Below are 21,296 nucleotides of genomic sequence, written 5' to 3'. Positions count from 1 at the left end.
AAAAAAAAAGGCACCAAGCTGTGTTTAAGCGAAACAAAAAGTTGGAGGCAAGAAAGAAAAGTCAGCCAAGTTATAGTGTTGAACATAGCTGTTTGTCGTTAGATAATATGCTGGATCGTCTGATAGTCAGGAGATGAGCCTTTTGTCATGTATTGGAGGCACAGTCAATAACCACAGATTTTTTTTGCGTGCCGGTACTCAGCCAAACACAAACCTTACTTAAATGTGACACTCATTATCCAACAACATGTTTTACAGCAGTCAATTCAATTCCTCCGCTTGAAATAAAGTAGAGAAACGTCCTGTGCCTAGAGAGAGATACTAACTGGCCACGTGCACGTGAGTCATTTGCGCACAGATCACCTTCTTGTATGCAACGTTTTCGCTTCAACTCCATTCTACGGTGGGTGGTTAACTGTGTGACTTTAGCGTAACAAAGTTTATTACCACCTCATGCAGGGCTACCCAATGCTTTTTGCTTATCGAGTGCCACTCACGTTTTCAATTTCGCCAGCCAATGTGTGTGCCCCTGGAACAGCTCTTTCTTCAACAAAAACTCGCAAACATACCGTCTGGTATATGAAGCTCAAAGTACCTAATAAAGAAATATTGGGCTTTTCCATTGCTTTGACAAAAAGCTAGTCTAGTTTATGTGTTTTTTTGCGGTGGATTATTGACAGTTGGAGAAACATCACCTCTACTGGTACAAAAAGGGGAAAGAGGAAATTCAAAAACTACGATGTATAGGTGTTATTTTTTAGAGGCAGCAGGTTTACCACCAGTAGCTGCATTGGAGAGCGTAGCAAGGAAGGTGGTCTTCTCAGGCAAGGAGTATGTAGCATTTTGGCCGACTAGTCTCTCAATCGCTTCAGCATTGAGAGTGCCTGAAGTTTGCAAGCCTTGAACATTAAGATATCGCTCGTAGTCGCCACCTTGTATTTCCAGTCGCTGAGCAATACGTTCATCTTCAGTCACAATTTGATCAGTCGACGTGGGGACAGCGTCAACATGGGAGACTGCCTGGAAGGATGACCAGTCAATGTCCTTGGAAACAAAAGCAGAAGCCTTTGGTAATGTACTTCGTTGTTGCTCTTGAGGTCTTCGGTTGCTCAACAAAGTTCTCTTTCTATCTTTTCTACGGTTATTACCGTTTTCACCTTCCTTTCTTTCGTATGTTCGTTGTGGGCGAGTATTAGCCGCTGGTGCGTTGGTGCCAGCGGCTGTTTCAACTGCATCGTCAAATTGTCCTGGCTTTTCAGTGTGGTGTCTATTTCTGTTGGGTTGCTGTGGTCGTCCAGTTTTTCCTTTGCTTGCCTTCGCCTTCTTCTGTGCATTGGCTAAAAAGGTTGCAAATGGATCGTCTGCTGCTAAAGGCTTGCCTCTTCCAGCTCCACCACCGAGACGCTCAGACAAGGACATTTTCTTGTCCGATGTTACAACCTGCTTTGTTGCAGCGATTGACATGGTGCGTTGTACAGTGCATCTTGGTACAAGAGCAAGGCTCTGTAGTGATTTGACAGCTGGAGTTCTAAGCATATCGAATGGTATAAATGTCAGATGCCAACAGAAATTTTTTTTTCCTAGGGCTGTTTTCGCCAGACTCATCGGTCATGTGATTTCACTTCCGTTTATTTTTTTCAGCTTTCTTTGATGGATGCAGTTGGATTGCCGACGCAGATATTTGACTGCATTGCTTTACTTGAAAGAAGCCATGATTTAACGTTATTTTTTGGAAATACATATAGATTGTTTGATTTTTATGGACGCCTCTTTCATGCCACGGCAAAATCCTTCAGTCGGTCGTACATTTATCGATGAAAAAGGGGCTATTTTTTGACACAAGCTGCAACACGAAGTTAGCTTTTGACTGTAACACAAGGACTGGGACTTCTTGTTATCTGAAACGCTGCAATGATTGAGAAAAGAAAGCCCTACTACGTTTAGCTATCATGTACAAGCGAGCTGTTTGTATGTGAGTCAGACGGTCGGATTCGTAATCATTGACAGATCAAATTGAGTCATTTTGTCAAAAGCTGAGATGCCTAAGCACGGCTGTCCGGCGACTTTTGGAAAGTTTGAGCTACCACGATACAAGTGACCAATTTTCCGGTTATTGTTGAATCAAGTGCACTGGTTGACTGGAACACATGTGACCAGGCGACCAGTCAGACGAAAAGGCTTGGCTGGCTGGCGGTCAATGAGTGAGTGACTGTGTGGGCATTATTTCCCTTCTATTTTTTTCTTTCTTTCTTACTTTCACTTCCTTCTTTCTCCTTTCCTTTCTACACTCAAAAGCAGCTTGTCTTCACAACCTTTTTCTTTATATTTGCATATATCCCTTCTGTGGACTGCAACTTTGACACTTTCTTTTTGACCTGAATTCTGGACCGTCTCCACCGACTGATAAACGAGCTCATCATGTTGATGAGCTCTCGAACTCCCCGTTCTCGCGATGAAGTAGCACCACAAAAGACAAAGCGCATCCTGGAAATTGGCAAACCCATAGAATTTGAACACGGCATCCACGTAGAGTATAACAGAGAGAAGGGCAAGTTCATGGCAAGTATTTCTTTTTTTTTTTTTGGCCCTTAGTTGTTCAAACTCCCGCACCCCTTACAAATTCAGTTTCGGGGCTACTGAGACAAAAGAAGGGGGCCGTTCTAGCTTTTGTGTCTGCTGAATGATTGCTGACGTAGCAATACCTTCTACCATCTATAGGGTCTCCCAGATGTATGGCAAGGCGTGATTCCGAGTAGCGACGACGTACTTGACACAAGTTGCATTAGTCCCCACCTTGTTCCAGCACCTTACCTCATTGGTAAAGTTTATTTAAACCCATTGAGCAACTTTTTGTTAAGACAGATCCTAACTCATACGCTGACGATTGTCATCTTCCCCTTACAGCCCACACCACTAAAGCAGACAATATCAGTAAACCTTATAATGTTCAGCATAATATTCATGTGCAAATCGATAAAACGTCGTATGTTCTGCAAGGACTCCCCCTTGCCTGGGCACATCAACTACAGAGCTCGAACCAGGTACCTGTCCATGCTGACTTTCAAACGGAACATACTAGTACCCGGACTCGATCATCCATGAGTCCTCATCGTTCAGCGTCATCCTCTTCGAATAAGTCTCTTTCATCCTTCCCTAAGAGCAAGAGTTGGACGGATATTCGTCGTAAAGCAAGCAAGGCTTCTGTGGAGCGAAAAGCAGATGAGTGCCAAGATCCATTGTTACTCTACAACAACATTGTTGAGGTTGCGGAAGGAGAAAGCGGCTCGTTGTTCTCCGCTTCATTGATCTCCGATCCTCGCACGGTGAGTGCACCAATCCCTTTTCGTTAAATATAGCATTTTTCTCGCTGACAATGAAAAATGATACATAGACGGTGGCGATCAAACGCATTAGTCTTTCAGACACTTCCAACATTGAAAAAAAGAAGAAGGAAATGCAAGCTATGAGGCAGTGCAGGCACCCAAATATCATCAACTACATTTCTCATCACTGGACTAGTGATGAGCTTTGGGTAGGCATCAAAATGATTTATGGGAGGGGGGAATGCTAGATCGTCGGATAAAAGCAAATTCCCATGTTAGCAACCCTAAATTTTTTTCAAGGGTTTTTTTTAACTCACCGACGTTCTTGATAGATTGTGATGGAATATCTCGACAACTGCTTGACGGACATCGTCGCCATCGAAGATTCTGATATGGCGATGCCCTCATTGAACGAGCATCAAATTGCATACATAATGCGCAGCGTCTTACTTGCATTAAATCATTTGCATTCACTTGGACGGATACATCGAGACGTAAGAGCAGATAACGTTCTGCTCAGCTCTGAGGGCATGGTAAAGCTTGGTCAGTATCTCAATTTTTTAAAAGTTTCTTTTTTCCACAACAACATACGGCCTGCAATATTCATCTTGGGACTTTTTTATGCAGCCGATTTTGGACATAGCGCACAGTTGACAACAACCGCACCTAGCCGTAATTCTATTGTTGGAACGCCTTTTTGGATGGTAAGTGATACAATCACTTTTGGCATGTTGGCTGAAAAATGGATGATGCTTACTGGGGCTTTTGACCTTCTAGGCTCCCGAAGTTATCAGAGGCGATAGCTATGATACGGCTGCGGACATTTGGAGTTTGGGGGCTTTGCTGTTTGAGTTGTTGACCGGATCACCGCCACTCAGTGAATACCCACCACTACGGGCGATTTATATAATTGCTTCTAAGGGCCTACCAGCACCTCCTCAAATATGGTCAGATGAGCTATTGGACTTTTATGAGCAATGCACCATTATGGAAGCGAGTCATCGACCCACCGCCAGTGTCCTTCTAGAGGTACATTTACCGATATTTTAGAATGTGCATTCATATTAACATGTTTCTAACCATAATGATTTACCTCCCTTATTTCCCGTGAATTCTACTGATGATAGCACCCTTTCATTGTCCGGTGTGCAGGAACCAGTGAATGCCTTCAAGAATTGTTGCTTCAGCCACAAATGGACGTAGTTCCCATGGAAATGTCTTCAAACCAGATGACAGCCGATGAGGGTTTACTTGCTGATATAAGGTCAGAAATGGCGTCAAACAGCCTCAATAGCAAAGATACTGAGACATCCACGGTGGCAACCCGAACATCTAGCGTATGGAGCTGGATGGACGAACCTAATGCCTTGAATATGGATTTCCAGATTGCAATAGATTTTGATCACCTTCAACTATCTTCAACACTGGAAACATGATTCTAAAAACCAGAAAGTACTCTATCAAAATACCCTGCTATTGAAACCCCTCATCTTCATTTTCTTTGCCCATTCTCCTTCATTTTTCTCACCTTATCATCTTCTACACAGCTTACCCCACATTGTAATGAGTTTATACTTTGATTTTATCATCTCCCATGTACATTTGACCTTTCTTGAGACGATTTTTCCCTTATATTTCCAATTTGTCTCTATAATATAAAGTAGTTCTATTTTCCACCAGCTTATATTCTGCCTGCTTGAAAATGATGCAATGTGCGTCGAACACGTTTTTTGAAACCCAGAGTTTACTGCCACCTGTGCAACTGTAACACCCGGTGATCTCAATGCCATCAATGGCTTGCAAGCTTCATGGGCATAATTGTTTCTCGTCCATCATTCCAAGATATGTTCTTTCTGATGCCAGAGATCGGTTTTAATGGTAACGATGCAAAGGGACAAAGAATATGATGGGCATTAAAATTCTAACGAGAACAGCAAGGGAATATTTAAAGGATGGGAAAAAAAGGGTCAAAAAATAAAAAAATGCGTTCGTCGGTGGTGAGTTTTACAAGGCATTTGACTTAATGTTTTGTGCATGCAAAAACAAAAATAACAGAAGAAATTTTCCAGATTTTGGCTGGGATGCAAAGGTAACGTCGTCTAGATCATCCACTACAACAATTGAGCTGCTTCTGGGTGCAACGCTTGATAAAGGTACACAAATCCAAAGATGATGAAGAGCACGGCGCCTGTGTAGGTAACTGTAGTAAAACAAAGGGGGAGGGTTTAGAAACCTGTTCGGCGCACCATAAAGAATAGAGGCTCGTCGCATTGACATACCTGTCTTAACTGATATTTTGGTTGCAAGGTATCTTCCACCCATAACAGCAACGAAGGTACACATAGAGTGGCCTACAACAACGCCGAGCGTTACCCAATAGACATTCTACAAGTAACTGATTAGTTTCTATCAAGCGAAAACCCGTCTCCCCCCACACCCCTCGGAATGAATAAATTAGTTATGGCGGACTTACATTAGCAGCAGCGAGAGCAATCGTCGAGATTTGAGACCGGTCGCCCCATTCACCCAAAAACGTAAGTATGAAGGTCTGTACAAAGACAGGGGAGAAGACCAGTTGCATTAAATTAACGATGCCATCCTTGAGCTGTTCGGTTTTCTTCTCATGTGGAGACTCCAGGCCGCCGACTTCTTCGGTATTGATTTTTCGAAGATTATCTCGATCTTCGGCCTCCATAAGTTCTTCTTCGACTTCAGCCATTTCTTCTTGAGCTTCATCACCTTTCATTTTATACGCCTCACTCAACATCTTGACACCGAAGCAGAAAAAGAGCACTGCAGCCAACCAGGTGGTATAAGCGGCTGGCAACAGATTAGGAACTACGTGGCCAAGGAAAGCAGATAGAACGGACATGACAAACAAGGATGAGAACGCGCCTGCAAAGACCACAAGCCGAGAATGTTTCATTGCCATGATAGCAGCGATCAAGAATGTCTTGTCACCCACTTCAGATACGATGATCATTAAAAAGGACAGCATGAAGCCCTGTTGTGCCGATGCCGAGTCGGCTGAGCTCATAACAGAAGAAGCTTCTATAGCACCGTCCTTCTCCAAGTAAGTTTTTCCAGCCAAGCTGGGATCGTAAAATGGAGAATCGTCAATGTCTCCAATCTAAGTTGAAGAAAGGGGCAGGGAATGATGTTTAGATATGGGAGATTGGAAGGCTTGGTCACAAAATGAATCAGTAGATATACCTGAGATTGAGCGATGGTTAGAACAGAAGAAGCCAGTACCAATGCGATGGCAAGTTGGCCGTGTAATGACCGCATCATGTCGAAATACAGTAAAAAGCAAGATAAAGACGGAATGCCCAGAAAAAAAGCCCTCCCGCAAAAGCCAACCAATTATCCAGGTATGGCAGTCACGGTCCTCGAAATGGAAAGCTAACAGTGGGAGTTTGAAAATCGATGTGTTGCTTGAGGCTCTTCTTTTCTTCTTGCTAAATGTTACCCGACAAGTACATTGGCCTCATCCTGGCCTTGTGTTCAACTTTCTTGATTGGTCTGTCGTTTACTTTGACCAAGCAGGGTCTGACCAACGCAAAGAAGATTCATGGTATGTGTCCTTTTATCTCTCTTTTTTTTATCATAATTCTGGGAGAAGGGTCATGTAGGATTGGGGGGCACAGTGTGATCTTTTTATAAACTCGGCCATTTGCACCATGGTCGACCTCGGTGATCATCTCGACACAACACCTCCCAACATCGACATGCCAAAGCAGCTTACTGGTCCGCTATAGTGAAGCTCCTTACAAGCGAAGCGGATGGTTTTCATCATGGCTGTGCTGTATGTTGTGGAGATAGGATCCCGATCTGGCGATTTTTGTGCGGTGCACGACCGCTTTGCCAAAACAACTCAACATAGTAATGGCCATCAAACCTGTGCAAACTATCGACTTTGGACGGGTTATAACGTATGAACGACAGGGGATTAGAGTTGGGTTCTTGGCATCCAATAAATTATAATTATCAGCGGAGGAGGTGGCGGAGCGGATCAGAGACCAACATAGAACAGCAGAAACGGAAGTTTTTTATTTTATTTTTATTGGTCTTTTGTTACTGAAACATTTTCTTTTTTTTTTATTTGTATTCAACAGGGCATTCAGCTTCAGATGGCAAATATCATTACTTGAAGAACTGGTTATGGTGGGCTGGCATGACTACAAGTGAGTTTATTTATTTTAAAATAGCAAGGGTCTCTGGAACTGGCTGGTGCTAATCTATATTAAAAATTTATTTTAAAAAGTGGCTCTTGGTGAAATCCTCAATTTTAGCGCGTACAGTTTTGCCCCCGCTATTCTTGTCACTCCTCTTGGTGCCTTGAGTGTTATCATAGGGTATGTCATTTTTAAAAATCTTTATGGCCAGTAATTCGAATGACTACTAAATAATTTTGTATAGTGCCATCTTCGCTTCCATCTTCTTGAAAGAGAAGTTGAACGGAACTGGCAAAGTTGGTTGCTTGCTCTCACTGGTTGGTGCTGTTATTATTGTACTACATGCCCCGGAGGACAAGGAGGTCACTTCTATTGATGAACTTCTTTATTATGCCCTACAACCTGGTAAGTAAATTTGTCATTAATGAACTCATCCCCTTCGTCCAAAATGCCTAACCATCCGTCATCTTAGCATTCGTTATTTACTGTATCATTGTTGTGTCGGTCAGTTTGTGGTTGATATACAAAGTCGTGCCCCGTTACGGTACCACCGTCCCACTCGTGTACATTTCCATCTGCTCTTTGGTTGGCTCCGTGTCTATCATGGCCATCAAGGCCTTTGGTATCGCTCTCAAGTTGACGTTTGCCGGAAACAACCAATTTACGCACCCTTCTACTTATGCATTTGGCATTGTCGTCGCGGTGTGCATTATAACTCAGATGAACTACCTTAACAGGGCTCTGGACCAGTTTTCAACCAACGTTGTAAACCCTATCTACTTTGTGTTTTTCACTACTGCTACCATCACTGCATCTGCCATTCTTTTCCAAGGCTTCCAGACCGATAATCCAGTTAACACCATATCGCTTATTTGTGGTTTTATCATCATTTTCTCTGGCGTTTACTTGCTAAACTCCATTGCCCAAGGAGGCGCTGGCGCTTCATCTTCTGGTCGCGAGGCCGAGAATGCTCGATTGTTGATGAGTGAATCCACTTTACTCGAAAATGAAGAAAGCTTAGGCTTAACGGAGCTGAATGACAGCGACGATGACATAGAGTACGGTAGACGGTAGGATAGCCCCTGAAAGTCCCTCTTTTTTTCTTCTTCTTCTTTGCGTTTCCCATCCTTTCCATTGTATTTCATACAAGCTCTTTCATCGCTTTGGTATCCTACCACGTTTTTTTTTTTCTCTCGTTCCCCTGGCAACTTATTTCTATATACACACAAGCACGCTTTTTCTATCTCTGCATCGACATCATTATAAAAATCATGCTTTTGGTCGTTTGGAGTCGTTAATTTATACGTGGATTTATCAAGTGCTTTGAGAAACGGAGCTGTAGTATGTTGAAACGCCCAGTTGCAATGGGGCAACAACCTTCTTCAACACACTGACGCTCTGAACTTTATCATATGGGGAATTTTTATTCTGTACAAAACAGGAGAATTTTTTTTGGAAAAATAGCAAAGCATCAAAGGTAATGGAGAAATAAGAAAAAAAAAGAAGTACGAAAAAATCTACGCTACAGCTTCCGAGCCCGTGTACTTAGCAACGGAAGTCATTCCCATAATCTTGAATCCGCTTCCACCACGAAGCTTGACAATACCATCGACACCATCAACACCAATAAGATGGCCAATCTGTCCACGGTATTCTCCGGACACGATCTTGACGTTGTCCTTTTTGCCCGGCTTGACAATTTCCAAGTATTCCCAACCAACTTCCAGTTCATTACCACCGCTGACAGGTCGAACTTTGCAAACTCGCTTGCTGCGATCGACATGAACAATGCTAGCCTTTTGTCCAGCATGAGCCCCTCCGTCAAATTCGGAGCCGGATGCTCGGTCTTTAATGAACGATACCTCGATATCAGGAATTGGCCATTCTTCTCCAGTAGATTGAGCTAAAAGGAAAAGAAATAAAGGTCAAATTAGTTTTCAGACAAGTAGTTCACATGAAATCATTTTCTTCCCAAACTACGTACAATCTTCCGCTTGGTTATAGTCACCACCAGTAGGCATAAATGGAGTTTGCGGCATTTGACCAGCAGCTGGTGTGGTAGGCAAATAATTGCCAGGTGTAGGAGCAGAAATCATATGGGCGGCAGGCGTAGGAGCCGTCAAAGCCGCAGGTGTCATTGGTATCATATGGGCACCAGGAGTAGGTGCAGCTTCATATGGAGTAGGAGCAGTATTGGGCCCTGGAGTGCTGACCTTGTTTCTATCATTATTGCTACGCCATGCACTTGGTGTGGGCCAATCTTCGCCTCCCTTGCCCCAAACTCGGCTATCCGCGGCAGGTGTTCTTGCTCCAGCATTCCAATGATCATCTTCTCCACCATCAGTAGCTCCTCCACTTCGTCTTGGTGTTTTACTGCCAGAATCCCATGCCGGCGTTTTAGCCCCTGCTGGTGTTCTGGGTGCCTCCATAGCATACGGGTTGGGAGTTCGTGCTCCTGCATTCCAGGCAGGTGTCTTGTTTCCATCCATACTGTATGGGTTAGGAGTACGTGCACCTGAATTCCATGCTGGAGTACGGGAACCTGATGAATAATGCATGGGTGTCATGCCACCATCTCCAAAACGCTTGGGCGTGGATGGAGGTGGGTTGTAAGGTGATGGACTAGGAGATGCAAAAGCATCGGGTTCGGCAGCTGGTCCAATAGTACCTCCGTGAGAATCCAGGATAACCAATTTTGATTTTTCAACGGTAATGATCTTGCAGTTGGTATGAAGCTCGACTCTTGCCATCGAATCCGTTGTATCCTTGACAATACCCATATAACCTTTATGAGGACCTTTGGCAATACGAACAGTCTGTGATATTAAATTATCCCGGCCACCACGACCATGACCAAAGAATCCTCCGCGACCTCCCCGACCGCCACGTTCGCCACCGCGACCACCGCCGCGACCACCACGATCGTTAAACCCGCCTCTCATACTTCCATTGCCATATGGCTGTTGCTTAGTAGTATCAATAGCGGTATTCACCTATGAAATATAGTCGTTAGTATACATCCGTATTGCCCAATACTAGGTGCTTTTGAAGTACTTACGGCTCGACCTCCTTTAGCAGCAATACTGGCGACATTGCGAGTTCGCGTCACCCACACACCAAAGTTTTGTACGTACTCTCTGGAATGCAGGTAAACAAGCTGACGATATAGATGTAGAATCGTCCCAGATCGTCGTTCACCATCCTTTTCAACAACGGTATCGCCGGCCTGTATGCTGTTTCCGTTTGCATCGGTAGCTACAGCTCTCTTACTGTCACGCTTATTGGTAATCTGATGTGGCTGAATTGTTCGTATTTCGCCGTTCTGATCCAAAACTCTAAAGCTGTCACGATCCACCTTGATAATGACACCGACCGTATAGAAACTAATAAAGATGGTTAGTATGGCGATGACAGGCATGCTAGTAGGATAGATTGTGTTGAATGAGACTTACTCAAGCTGAACCAGATCATGCAATTCATAATTGCCAATCATTGTCTGGCCAAGTGTTACTTCAGCTGCTTCTCGAAGATCTTTGGCGAACACAGTAACTTCTTTCAAGGAAAGATCACTGAGCATAGTAACAACGCTCTCTTTGACGCTGACAATAAGACCTGTCTCGTCTTTATAACGGCCATTGATGACCTTGACATGGTCACCCTCTGTGAATTTCTTGCGGAGTTGACGTGGAGGAAGCTTAACAAGTCTTTTAAAGCCTTCAACATTCAAGTTGACAGTGACTGAGCCTCCTTCTACACTATCAACAACACCATAGGTATGCAACAAGTCACCTTCTGTGACTTCGACAGTGTCTCCGATTTGAAATTGGGCAGGTAAAGAATTGGCCACAGAACTGTTGGTAAGAGTGGACAAATCCAACCCACGCTCTCCGTCTTCGCCACCTGAGGCAAACTTCGTGACTTCATCCAGAGTAGGGTTAATGTCTTCGAGAGTCTACGAAAGATAGAAGAAAAAATATCAACTTTGGGTTATTTTTCCAAGCTTGTATAAGAAAGAAAAAATATTTACCAGTCCCGTCACTTTCATGTCCTTTTCTAAATAGCCATCTTTGAAAGTGTCAGATCCGAGGTGCCAGTATCCACCCTTCTTTTGCAAGCTGGAGGTAAGAGCCTTGTTATTGAGCCTCTCTGGGTTGAACAGCTTTTGTGGTGGTCTATATGTGCCCTTCTTCCGCTTCTTGTCATAATCGTCACGATCCTCGAGTTCCAAACGCGGGACCAATCGCACACGCACTACGTCTTGTGAATCGGCAATATCGATTATTTGAGCCAAATCTCCAGCATACTTTCCACGTCTCACTCGCGCCCATCCACCCTGAACGATGTCCAGTTGCTTCTTGGAGACATTGATAGAATCGATCATTTCTTTGATGGGAACAAGCATCAAGGTTGAGAAATAGATGTTTGGTAGGTTCAATAGTGCCTTGAAAAAAAACAACCATGTTAAAAAGAAAGTTAAGGTTTGCTATCACTCATTTCTACTTTATTGCAAGAAGATCTTTACCTGTTGAACGTGCGCTTGTCTTCGAGCTTCGATATAAATGTAACCCTTCAAGGATTCGCGAGCAAAGACTGAGTAGATCTCCAATGGCGAATCACTGTATTGACGATCGAAAAACCGCTTCATCAAACTGAATATGATATCTCTTTCTTTTCCAGGCTGATATTTGATGGTAATTATTAGCTGCGTTGAAGAAGACGAGATCAAAGTAGATTCATACCTTGCATTTGATCATCCAAAGATTGGGATCATTGACACTTGGAAGCAACAGCTGCTGTGGAACATCTTCAGCGCCCCCCTTGAAAGACTGTACTCGATTGCGACCGCCGTACTTTTTATCGTAAAAGTCTGCCATTTGTTCGTCGTCCATGTCCTCGACCTCACGCCTGCGTCGGTCCAGGTCCAGATGCCGATTGTGCGCTGCTGTACCGGTTGCACTTTCATCATGATCTTCTTCAATAAAGCCATCTACTTAAATAGAAGATGATCAGTACGGCTGCCAGGTGGATTTGATGATTGAGCAGACAGCTTACCTTCTTTGCCATATTCTTCGTCGTCTTCTTCTTCTTCGTCGTCATCGTCGACTTCAGCCATTTCATCAATGAAAGGATTGAATCTTCTTTTTGACGGACGTGGCTAGAATCATTGAGGTTTAATAGACAATGCTCGTCAGTAAGGAGAGGCAACCTAACAGTGGTACTGGTAGAAAACTCACATTGTCGTCTTCATTATCGTCTTCCTCTTCTTCCTCTTCGTCATCGTATCTCTCGTCGTCTTCTTCAGGCTCTTCAATGTCGCCTTCGTCATCAGTTTTTCTGCGTGCCATTTTTCAGGTAACTTTCAAGTAAAAAAAGCAGAAAGGAGCGAGAGATCAAAGTGAGTGATTCTCATTGGTTTTTATAAAATATTCCAAGCCCTCACCAGCTTGCTTCCCGCCAACTGCGACGTCACGATCACATGACTCGTCTCTAATGGCGGACAACGGCATGAACATTTCTTTTTTTTCAAGGGCTTTACCGGTCACAACCAACATGCCTCAATATACACCATGGACCATGCCCTCTATGCTTTCCATGTTAAGGCGTAATCCGCTTCCTGTGCTTGCAGTTGTATTGATTCCTGGAGCATATTTCTTTGGAATCTCGGCAAGAGAAAAGAGTGACCAACAAGCTGCCATACAGCACATTCAAGAAGAAACACCAGAGCAAAAACGGGATCGCTTGGAGCGCCATAAGGCAGCTTTATTGGAAGAACGCAAAGTCGTGATGCTAAAAATGCAACGATTGGAGGAACTGGAGAAACAACAGCACCGATAGCACTAGTGGTCAAGGCAGGCTCTTGAAATAAAACGTCAAGCATTACTTGTATTCTAGACAATCATTTTTTTTCGTTTAATTCTATACACTTGGATATTCTTTCATGTAATTGATCTCTAAAAAATCAACACTTGTATCATATTTTTGCTTGATGAATGTTAAGCTTTTTGTCCTCTCCTCCGCTTAAGATTTTATCTCCATCCCAGTGGACACTGTAGATCTTGTCCTTCTTGTCCTCTTCCTGGATTGTGAAAAGTGATCCTTTGCTGCGAATATCCCACACTCGGACTGTTGAGTCGTAAGAACCTGAGCATAGAGTGTATTCCGAATTGGGAGACCAAGACACTGAAGATACCCAGTTGGTGTGACCTGTCAACGACATACTAACGGCAATAGCATCTATCATAAACGCATAAGTATCTGTTGTTAACTACAGTCCCAGTATTTCTAACCGAACACTCACCATCAGCTCGTGGATCCCAAATTCTGATTATTTTGTCTCCATGGCCAGTTGCAACCATTTTAGACTGGTTAGATTGAGCAACATCCAATACAACTTTTTCACAGTTCTACGAATCGGAAGGGTCAAAACCAATAACCTGTTGAGCAAATGCTATTGAGGAAACTAACCTTAGTTGTCACATTGACTTGCTGTTCAACATCCCAGGATCTTATAGAATGATCCCATCCTCCTGTATACACAATGTTGGAATCTTTGTTATCGAAAATAACGCTGGTAACAGGACCAACGTGTCCATTCAAAGTTTGACAGAAAGACTATAAATGTAAAATTCTGTCAGAAGAACCATTGTAGTGTTGTGTCATAAAATTAACTAGCTTTACCTTGACTTTGTGACTCTCTGTGCTGTCAGTCTTTCTTCTCTTCTTGTTCTTTATATCGAGGAATTCAATAGACTGTTCTTCACTGGGGTCTTTGACACCCCAAACTTTGACAGTAGCGTCTGCTGAAGCAGTAGCAAACTTCTTTTTGGTTTGATCTACTGCAACTGCCTCTACTGAGCCCTTGTGACCTTTGCATTGATACAAGACTCGGTATGAAGAGTCTACAAGAGAGTACTGTGAAATTTGTACATGCATATGATTAGAATCATCAAACGAAGATGCTCATTAAATACCGCTTGTATGACACTAACCTCCCATGCTATTACAGTCTGATCTAAAGAAGTGGAATATACCACAACCTCATTGTCTAATAAATCAAATGTCAATATTCGATCATATAGAGGCAACATGTTGTATTTCGTATGCATACCTGTGGCGGCTCCAAATGCAACACTCTTGACGGCATCCGCATGCCCTTCCAAAGTAGCTACACATTCTCCAGACATATTCCACAGTCTGACCATGCTATCGTATGAACCAGTCAAAAACAATCTGCAATATATTGAAAGGTATTTGTAAGAAGATGAACATAGTTTCTTGTTCGGGGTGGCAAGATATTGGACATACTGTGATGACTGCTGTCCTTTAACAGAGCTGATCCAGTCGTCATGTTGGAAAGCAGAAACAGGAGTTGGCGGCAGCATAGACTCGACATACTCAATACTGATTACGTTTTCCTAAACGATGAACGCAAGTAATACATAAGTCAACCTGCAGTGAACAATGCTTGATATATGTTAGCTCTACTTACAGATGAAACATTATTCGCCACCAGGTATTGGGACAAGCTTGTACGCAAGAGTTCTCCATTGATGAGGAAATCAAACGGAATCGGTTTATCTGGACATCATACGATAAGAGTTGGTAAGCTCCATGTCGCAATTACATTAGCTGTTTTAGCCAGTCTTGCTTACCGTTGCCGAGCAAGTGATTTACGATGCCAGATAGTCCATAACGTTTGAAATTTGCTGGAACAAAGATAGCTGATTCCGTAATAGCATATTGCTGCTGCTGTGTAGTGAATCGAACCTGTACTTGCTCTGATTCAGTTGTTTCTGCCATTATGTCTGAATCTGTGCGTCAAAGTTTGCCTCTACCCTTTTTTTTTTTTTTTTGAATGGCTACGAAAAAAACCAACTCAAAAATTATAGCAGTCAGATCACGTGGAACTGTCGCGTCGTTTGCTGGAAATCGGCGCGACATTTTCAACGCGATAGCGCAATCCTTCAGGGCATTAGCCACCATGGAAATGAACACTGCCCCATCCAACACATCTTTTGATGAGCTGCATCTACTCATTAGGAGAACAGCCGAGAAATTCTCTCCGGAGAGCGATCTATCGCTTGTGCAAAACACACGAGAAACGATGCAGAGAGTAAACGAGGTGCGAGCGAAACAACATTACCATTCCCAAGAAGAATTGCGAGGTATGACCACAAGATAATGCTAAAATCATCTTCTAAAATTGTTAATAGTTTTCACTTGATAGCACTCATGCGACAGTTGGAAGAAGCACGCATTCAAGCTACACGACCAAACGATGTGGTTGATGACCGAGAACACATAGAAGCTCTCGCACAGAAGGATAAAGAGAAATACCATTGGGCAAAGCAAGCTCTTGAATTAGAGAACGACAACCATACCCTTGAAGCTCAAATACAGTCACTTCGAGGACAGATTGATGAAATGGAAGCTCAAGAAGTTAAAGTTGAAGATACCATTGACAAAACTACGTGAGTGCTGCTGTTACTACCGTATTATAGCCTGGTTTTACCTAGAATACTGAACATTGTTTGAAATGTAGACTGCAACTTCAGATCTATCGAGGATTGGGCATTGAACTCCTGGATGACGGAAATGGCCAATTTGTTAAAGCTCGTATACGTAAGTCAAATAGTTGGCAATCATCAGAGAATTTACTTTCAATTCGGCTTATGCAGAATTCTACTCTCTAGATTCCACAAGATTGAATGACATGAACACGCTTCCACTCAACGACAAGTACTCTCCTTTCTTCTATTCCAACTACCTCTGGGAAATGTGCAGCTAAATCCTTTGGCTTTTATGACTCCATCCTTGTACCATAATGCTTCAAATTTTATTCTAACACCCACCAATATACATAAATGTTGTTGATAATAATTACCAATACCAGTAAGAGATGATATATTCGTAATATGGAGCCCTTGCTACTCTTTCTTTACGGACTTTATTGGATAACTATCAGCAATGACAGTTTGTCAAAAACCCATTATACTGTTGTAAGCGGATCAATAGGGATACCTGATTGGCTTGTGAGCTCACGTGGGTAGGCTTAGCGCGTTATCTCACGCATAAGTTTGCGGCTTTTCTCTTGTAGTTTACAACTGCCGTAACTTTACACCCTTATTTACTGTACTTTTTCACTATGGCCGTCAGAGAACAAGTTTATGACCTTGTTGAACCTTTTGATACTGGGTTCTTAAACGTCACAGACATTCACACTTTGCATTACGAGCAAGCTGGCAATCCGGTAAGCTATATTATTAAGTTTGGTTCCAGCAAATACCTACTAAACAGATTGAAACTACATTAGAATGGAAATCCAGTAGTTTACGTTCATGGTGGTCCTGGAGGTGGCATAGGTCCTTCTGACCGTCAATATTTCGATCCTAAGACCTATCGTATCGTATTGTTCTCTCAACGTGGCTGTGGTCAAAGTACACCTTCCTCGTGCCTAGAAGAGAATACAACTTGGGACTTGGTAGAAGATCTGGAGAGAATTCGAAAGCACTTGGGTATCGATCGATGGGTTGTATTTGGCGGATCGTGGGGATCTACTCTCTCGTTGACCTATGCTATCAAGCACCCCGAACAGGTCAAGGCACTCGTTCTTCGAGGCATTTTTACGCTAAGATACAAGGAACTCGCTTGGTTCTATGAGAATGCGAATGGTGCTTCCTTTATTTACCCAGGTAAGTAAAACTTTACTCCCAACAAGAAATGGCTATCCTAGAAACATACTGATTCGGAGTATCCATAATATAGATGCGTGGGAAGATTACATTTCCATTATCCCCGAAGAAGAGAGAGGAAATGTTATGCAAGCCTATCACAGAAGACTGACTAGTGATGATATGGCCGTTCGTGAAGAAGCAGCAGCCGTGAGTATTTGATTTCTACTGATCTGAATGTCTATCAACAATTATTAATCTGTCTATTTCACGATGATAGAAATGGTCAGCTTGGGAAATGTCCACCAGCAGATTGTTGCTAGATGAACAAGCGGTGGCTAGAGCTGACGACGGCAAATTCGCTCTGGAATTTGCGCGTATTGAGAATCATTAGTAAGTTCTATTCTAACGTGATTTCAAATACGAGTGAAATGCTAATCCTTCTCTAAAGCTTCGTCAACAAGGGATTTTTTGAAACCGATTCCTGGATCATTGATAATGTGGACGTTATTAAGAAGCATAACATTCCTGGAGTGATTGTCCAGGGAAGGTAGGTTTTGATCATGACATTGGCAGGTGAATGATAATGCTCAAGAGTCTGATATCGAAATTTCTGCCTAGATACGACGTTGTTTGTCCTGCCGTCACTGCTTGGGAGCTCCATAAGGCATGGCCCGAAGCTGAATTTCATATAGTTCCTGATGCAGGACATTCTGCTAAAGAGGCAGGAATTTCTGCTAAGCTGGTGGCAGCGACAGAAAAGTTCAAAGACTTGTAACATATGCATTTAGCGCTTTACATAAAGATATGAAAGAGTTTGAATCTTCTGAATGGTACCTTTTTCTTCTGAGTAAAAGCGGCCTGCTAATGTCACGGAAACCTAACCCAAATGTCTGACAATCCTTTAAATTAACGACACGCCGGCTTACGCTTGACTTTCAACCATGGCCAGCGACAGAAAAATTGCCATAGTAACTGGAGCCAATTCCGGTGTTGGTTACGGCATTGTCGAACGCCTTCTCGAGTGGGATTGCGACAACCTGATAGTTGTGCTAGCGTGTAGAAATGAAGCGCGGGCCATGGTTGCCTGGCAATCGTTACTGCAAGAATTCCCAAAAGCCAAGATGGACATCCTGATTGTCGACCTTGGAAACTGTAAAAGCGTATTGAAAGCATGCAAAAGAGTCTATGAAAGGTATAAACTTTTCTTTGACAAAAAATGGTAGTACAGCTGTCCATAGGTAAACTCAATACGAACCTAATTGTTACTTAACAGGTACAAGCGACTTGACTTCCTCTATTGTAACGCTGGACTTCTCAGTGCTTCTGGACTTAGATGGGGCGAAGTTATCACCTTATTTTTGAAGAATCCAGTCAACTTCATTGAAAGTTCGGACGCCACACAGCAGATTGTAGGAGAGATAAATGACGATAATGTCGGTCTAGTGTTCGCAAGCAATGTACTAGGACATTACTTCATGGTACGTGAGCTAGAACCTCTACTGAAAGCTTCTGGCGATGGCAGAATTATCTGGACCAGTTCAGGCACAGCTGCGAGTTCGACATTTTCCATAGATGACTGGCAGGGCATCAAAGCGTATGTGATCGACTGAAGACTGAACCACGAGATGGATGAACTGACGCTCACGTGCTTTTATTCTTAATCTCTAGAGAAGAGCCATATGAATCATCAAAATGGGCGACCAATATTGCTGCCCTTTATATGAACGAGCAATTTAAAAAGGACAACGCACCTATTACATCCGTTATTACCTCACCCGGTGTCGTTGCTAGCAACATCGGTAACTTGCCTGCATGGATCGGTCGAATTAGACGATCGGTCCATTATGCTGTTAGTATCAGGAGAATGTTTACGCCCCATGTCCAGAGCAAGCGTATTTAATTTCTTTTGTTTTAGTTCCGATTTGGCGGTTTAACCTCACAGAATATAAACCCTTACAATGGAGCCATATCCAATGTCTACTGCGCTCAACTACCATGCAAGGAACTGGATCCTAACGTTGTGTATAGCTCTTGCACTGATCGATGGGGCTACTCCTTTGTCGATTTGCATCCAATTCAAAATTACACTCCGGAAACGGCCAAAATCTTGGTTGATCGTTGTGAAGCACTTTATCAAGAATGGAAATCAAAAGTTGAAGCAGAACAGGATTGAGTAGTTGATTACGATTTTGACTTCTATTGCTGCAATAGCCGATCATTGGGTGGTGTACATCGAACGAGTATGAAAGGAATGGGATAACAAAAAATTAGTCTACAGTTTTCTGCTTTAATATAATACAATATTTACAATCATAAATGAATCATCCGTCTACGTTATTACTATTTTGTTGATGTATCTTGTTTGATACGTAAGTACATGTTCATTTCTTCATCGCAAAGATCTTTGTCGTCCAGCGTTACCTTGTCCAAGTCTCGATGTGCGTTGTAGGACCATGGGAACTGCTCCCGATATTGTATAGTGTGTTCCAATTGCCTACGTTCAGTTGCACTTGTGTTTAGCAGTTTCTCTTTGCTCATTCCGTTTTCATGCAAGAACGCTAAAGTTCTCAAATCCTGTTCATCTTCGATAGACAGAGACATCGGTTCCTCTCCAATGATGAATTCGAGCTTGCGTTCGAGATGTTGCCTCATTTCTTCTGACTTTACAAATGCCGGAGGATTATTCAAAATACTGGGGACTTTGTTGTGTACCGAGCTTGGTTCGGCAAGCGCATTCACGTTCTCATATATGTCCTCGCCAGCTGCGCCCTGTGATTCTGGGCTTTCTTTACCTTTTATCAAAGGTTTAGGAGATACAACACAGTCCAATTTTAATATATCTCGTATGAAAGGCGTCGGATCTCTGCATTTCTTTCCCGGCCCGGCTCTCCATGGAAGCTGTTCAGCTCTGCCGCAAAAAAGTTTTCTTAACTCGATGTACCGTCTGTCAAGGTTGGTTTCAGATATCAAGTTTGCGGTCGCCAATTGTTTCAAAATCTTTCGACGATAGGGTCCTGAGACTGCACGTTCGTTTAGCACGTCCGAAGCTAATAAAAGGCATGAAACTACGAAAGACGAAGAACCTCTGCCAGTATGGTATAGCAATTTCGATGCCGTGCTGAGGACTTCGGTAGCGAGATTTATCAGAGCTGCCATTGTGAAGGTCTTTGACTGTTTTCCGTTTTGCATGGCAAGTATTTCATAATTATGCGTAGCTGCATCGTGAAGGTATAAGTAAGGATCCCAATATCCTTGAGGGAATACCGGTTTTAAAATGTATAGAAGGCGTCGATACTCCACTCCAACCGCTTGAGCTGATACTTGGCAAAGTGAAGCGCACGCTCGCAAAGGCATTGGTTTCATCTTCATCCTACGGAGAAGGTATGCCACTGCTACCGCGGTTATTCTTGTCGAAGCTGTTCGACGTTCGTTCAAAAATTGTCTGATGTATGTATATCCTATCTGTAGATCGTCGCTGGTCAATTGCATGTGTGGAGCCAAGCGCTGAAGTTCTAAACATGTTCCGTTTGAAACCTATGAAAGGATGAAGGTCAGAATGGATTTTCGCTATCATCAAAAATTAAGTATATTCATTTACATGGAATACTTTAGGCTGGTTGCGCCATTTTGCTAATAAAGCGTCGGTCTGACCGTCCAAAGTTGGTCTACTGGTATAGTCTATGAATTGATGTTGATAATCGGTATCGTCCAGTACGTGACCACAATTGGAACAATAGATAAGTGATGTGTTCTCAAGATCAGTTTGCCGATGGGAAGCATCTGCATCACAAGAAGGACAGTGATCTGCAGTGGCCATTGGTAAGAAGTGGTCAAATGACAAAGGTCGGTAGAGTTGTCCCGCAGCTTCCAGAAGTCACAGCCCTGATATAAATTCGATCTCCGCTCAGCGATCAGATTTTTTTTTGCCCATCGTCCAACAAGGATAATGGCCGATATGCACCAGCAGCTAAACAACAAAACAAGAAGTTTCCATACCACTTTATTTGTACCATCGCCTCTGACGCCTCATATGTGGTTTTTTTTTTATTTCCTTTCACATAGAAGCGCTCACATCTGTTAAATTGTAACCTATATAAACCTTTGATATTTCATAATATTTGCCC

The 21,296-nt window shown here is 42.9% G+C and overlaps 10 protein-coding genes across 10 annotated transcripts; 6 read left to right on the top strand and 4 right to left on the bottom strand.

Moving 5' to 3' along the window:
• Positions 1-750: 750 nt before the first annotated feature.
• On the bottom strand, positions 751-1,536 carry K450DRAFT_275287 (uncharacterized protein; the record flags this gene model as incomplete). Its single annotated transcript, XM_051593161.1, has 1 exon — positions 751-1,536. One exon carries the CDS (start codon positions 1,534-1,536, stop codon positions 751-753), a length of 786 nt encoding a protein of 261 aa, XP_051440866.1.
• Positions 1,537-2,242: 706 nt separating this feature from the next.
• On the top strand, positions 2,243-4,807 carry K450DRAFT_259901 (uncharacterized protein). Its single transcript, XM_051592073.1, has 8 exons — positions 2,243-2,559; positions 2,719-2,818; positions 2,905-3,323; positions 3,392-3,532; positions 3,656-3,866; positions 3,951-4,027; positions 4,101-4,352; positions 4,451-4,807. Exons 1-8 carry the CDS (start codon positions 2,419-2,421, stop codon positions 4,757-4,759), a joined length of 1,650 nt encoding a protein of 549 aa, XP_051440865.1. The 5' UTR covers positions 2,243-2,418; the 3' UTR covers positions 4,760-4,807.
• A 627-nt stretch (positions 4,808-5,434) lies between these two features.
• Positions 5,435-6,614, bottom strand: K450DRAFT_275285 (uncharacterized protein; the record flags this gene model as incomplete). The annotated part of the gene is made up of 4 exons (XM_051593160.1): positions 5,435-5,523; positions 5,603-5,708; positions 5,797-6,453; positions 6,537-6,614. The coding sequence occupies 4 exons, from the start codon at positions 6,612-6,614 to the stop codon at positions 5,435-5,437; spliced, it is 930 nt and encodes a 309-aa protein (XP_051440864.1).
• K450DRAFT_259892 (uncharacterized protein) lies at positions 6,537-8,849 on the top strand. The gene is made up of 5 exons (XM_051592072.1): positions 6,537-6,897; positions 7,439-7,507; positions 7,588-7,678; positions 7,743-7,903; positions 7,971-8,849. Exons 1-5 carry the CDS (start codon positions 6,786-6,788, stop codon positions 8,570-8,572), a joined length of 1,035 nt encoding a protein of 344 aa, XP_051440863.1. The 5' UTR covers positions 6,537-6,785; the 3' UTR covers positions 8,573-8,849.
• A 4,081-nt stretch (positions 8,850-12,930) lies between these two features.
• Positions 12,931-13,593, top strand: K450DRAFT_259884 (uncharacterized protein). Its single transcript, XM_051592071.1, has one exon. The coding sequence runs from the start codon at positions 12,989-12,991 to the stop codon at positions 13,331-13,333; it is 345 nt and encodes a 114-aa protein (XP_051440862.1). The 5' UTR covers positions 12,931-12,988; the 3' UTR covers positions 13,334-13,593.
• Positions 13,402-15,328, bottom strand: K450DRAFT_259882 (uncharacterized protein). The gene is made up of 9 exons (XM_051592070.1): positions 15,151-15,328; positions 14,988-15,076; positions 14,804-14,913; positions 14,607-14,728; positions 14,488-14,543; positions 14,177-14,410; positions 13,964-14,110; positions 13,797-13,902; positions 13,402-13,732 (listed from the first exon to the last, which is right to left on the bottom strand). Exons 1-9 carry the CDS (start codon positions 15,296-15,298, stop codon positions 13,470-13,472), a joined length of 1,275 nt encoding a protein of 424 aa, XP_051440861.1. The 5' UTR covers positions 15,299-15,328; the 3' UTR covers positions 13,402-13,469.
• Positions 15,329-15,346: 18 nt separating this feature from the next.
• K450DRAFT_259879 (uncharacterized protein) lies at positions 15,347-16,398 on the top strand. Its single transcript, XM_051592069.1, has 4 exons — positions 15,347-15,663; positions 15,726-15,969; positions 16,041-16,120; positions 16,192-16,398. The coding sequence occupies exons 1-4, from the start codon at positions 15,354-15,356 to the stop codon at positions 16,284-16,286; spliced, it is 729 nt and encodes a 242-aa protein (XP_051440860.1). The 5' UTR covers positions 15,347-15,353; the 3' UTR covers positions 16,287-16,398.
• A 182-nt stretch (positions 16,399-16,580) lies between these two features.
• Positions 16,581-18,030, top strand: K450DRAFT_259870 (uncharacterized protein). Its single transcript, XM_051592068.1, has 6 exons — positions 16,581-16,748; positions 16,812-17,190; positions 17,264-17,379; positions 17,450-17,562; positions 17,621-17,719; positions 17,791-18,030. The coding sequence occupies exons 1-6, from the start codon at positions 16,644-16,646 to the stop codon at positions 17,945-17,947; spliced, it is 969 nt and encodes a 322-aa protein (XP_051440859.1). The 5' UTR covers positions 16,581-16,643; the 3' UTR covers positions 17,948-18,030.
• K450DRAFT_259864 (uncharacterized protein) lies at positions 17,678-19,429 on the top strand. The gene is made up of 6 exons (XM_051592067.1): positions 17,678-17,719; positions 17,791-18,002; positions 18,122-18,364; positions 18,446-18,766; positions 18,841-19,021; positions 19,088-19,429. Exons 2-6 carry the CDS (start codon positions 17,977-17,979, stop codon positions 19,343-19,345), a joined length of 1,029 nt encoding a protein of 342 aa, XP_051440858.1. The 5' UTR covers positions 17,678-17,719; positions 17,791-17,976; the 3' UTR covers positions 19,346-19,429.
• Position 19,430: 1 nt separating this feature from the next.
• K450DRAFT_259859 (uncharacterized protein) lies at positions 19,431-21,007 on the bottom strand. Its single transcript, XM_051592066.1, has 2 exons — positions 20,771-21,007; positions 19,431-20,706 (listed from the first exon to the last, which is right to left on the bottom strand). The coding sequence occupies exons 1-2, from the start codon at positions 20,987-20,989 to the stop codon at positions 19,513-19,515; spliced, it is 1,413 nt and encodes a 470-aa protein (XP_051440857.1). The 5' UTR covers positions 20,990-21,007; the 3' UTR covers positions 19,431-19,512.
• Positions 21,008-21,296: the final 289 nt, after the last annotated feature.

The sequence above is a fragment of the Umbelopsis ramanniana genome (assembly GCF_025399195.1).
Source record: "Umbelopsis ramanniana AG unplaced genomic scaffold K450scaffold_77, whole genome shotgun sequence".
In the NCBI taxonomy this organism is placed as follows: Eukaryota; Fungi; Mucoromycota; class Umbelopsidomycetes; order Umbelopsidales; family Umbelopsidaceae; genus Umbelopsis; species Umbelopsis ramanniana.
Note: the sequence above shows the minus strand (reverse complement) of the source record. Positions and strands in the feature narration are given on the sequence as shown.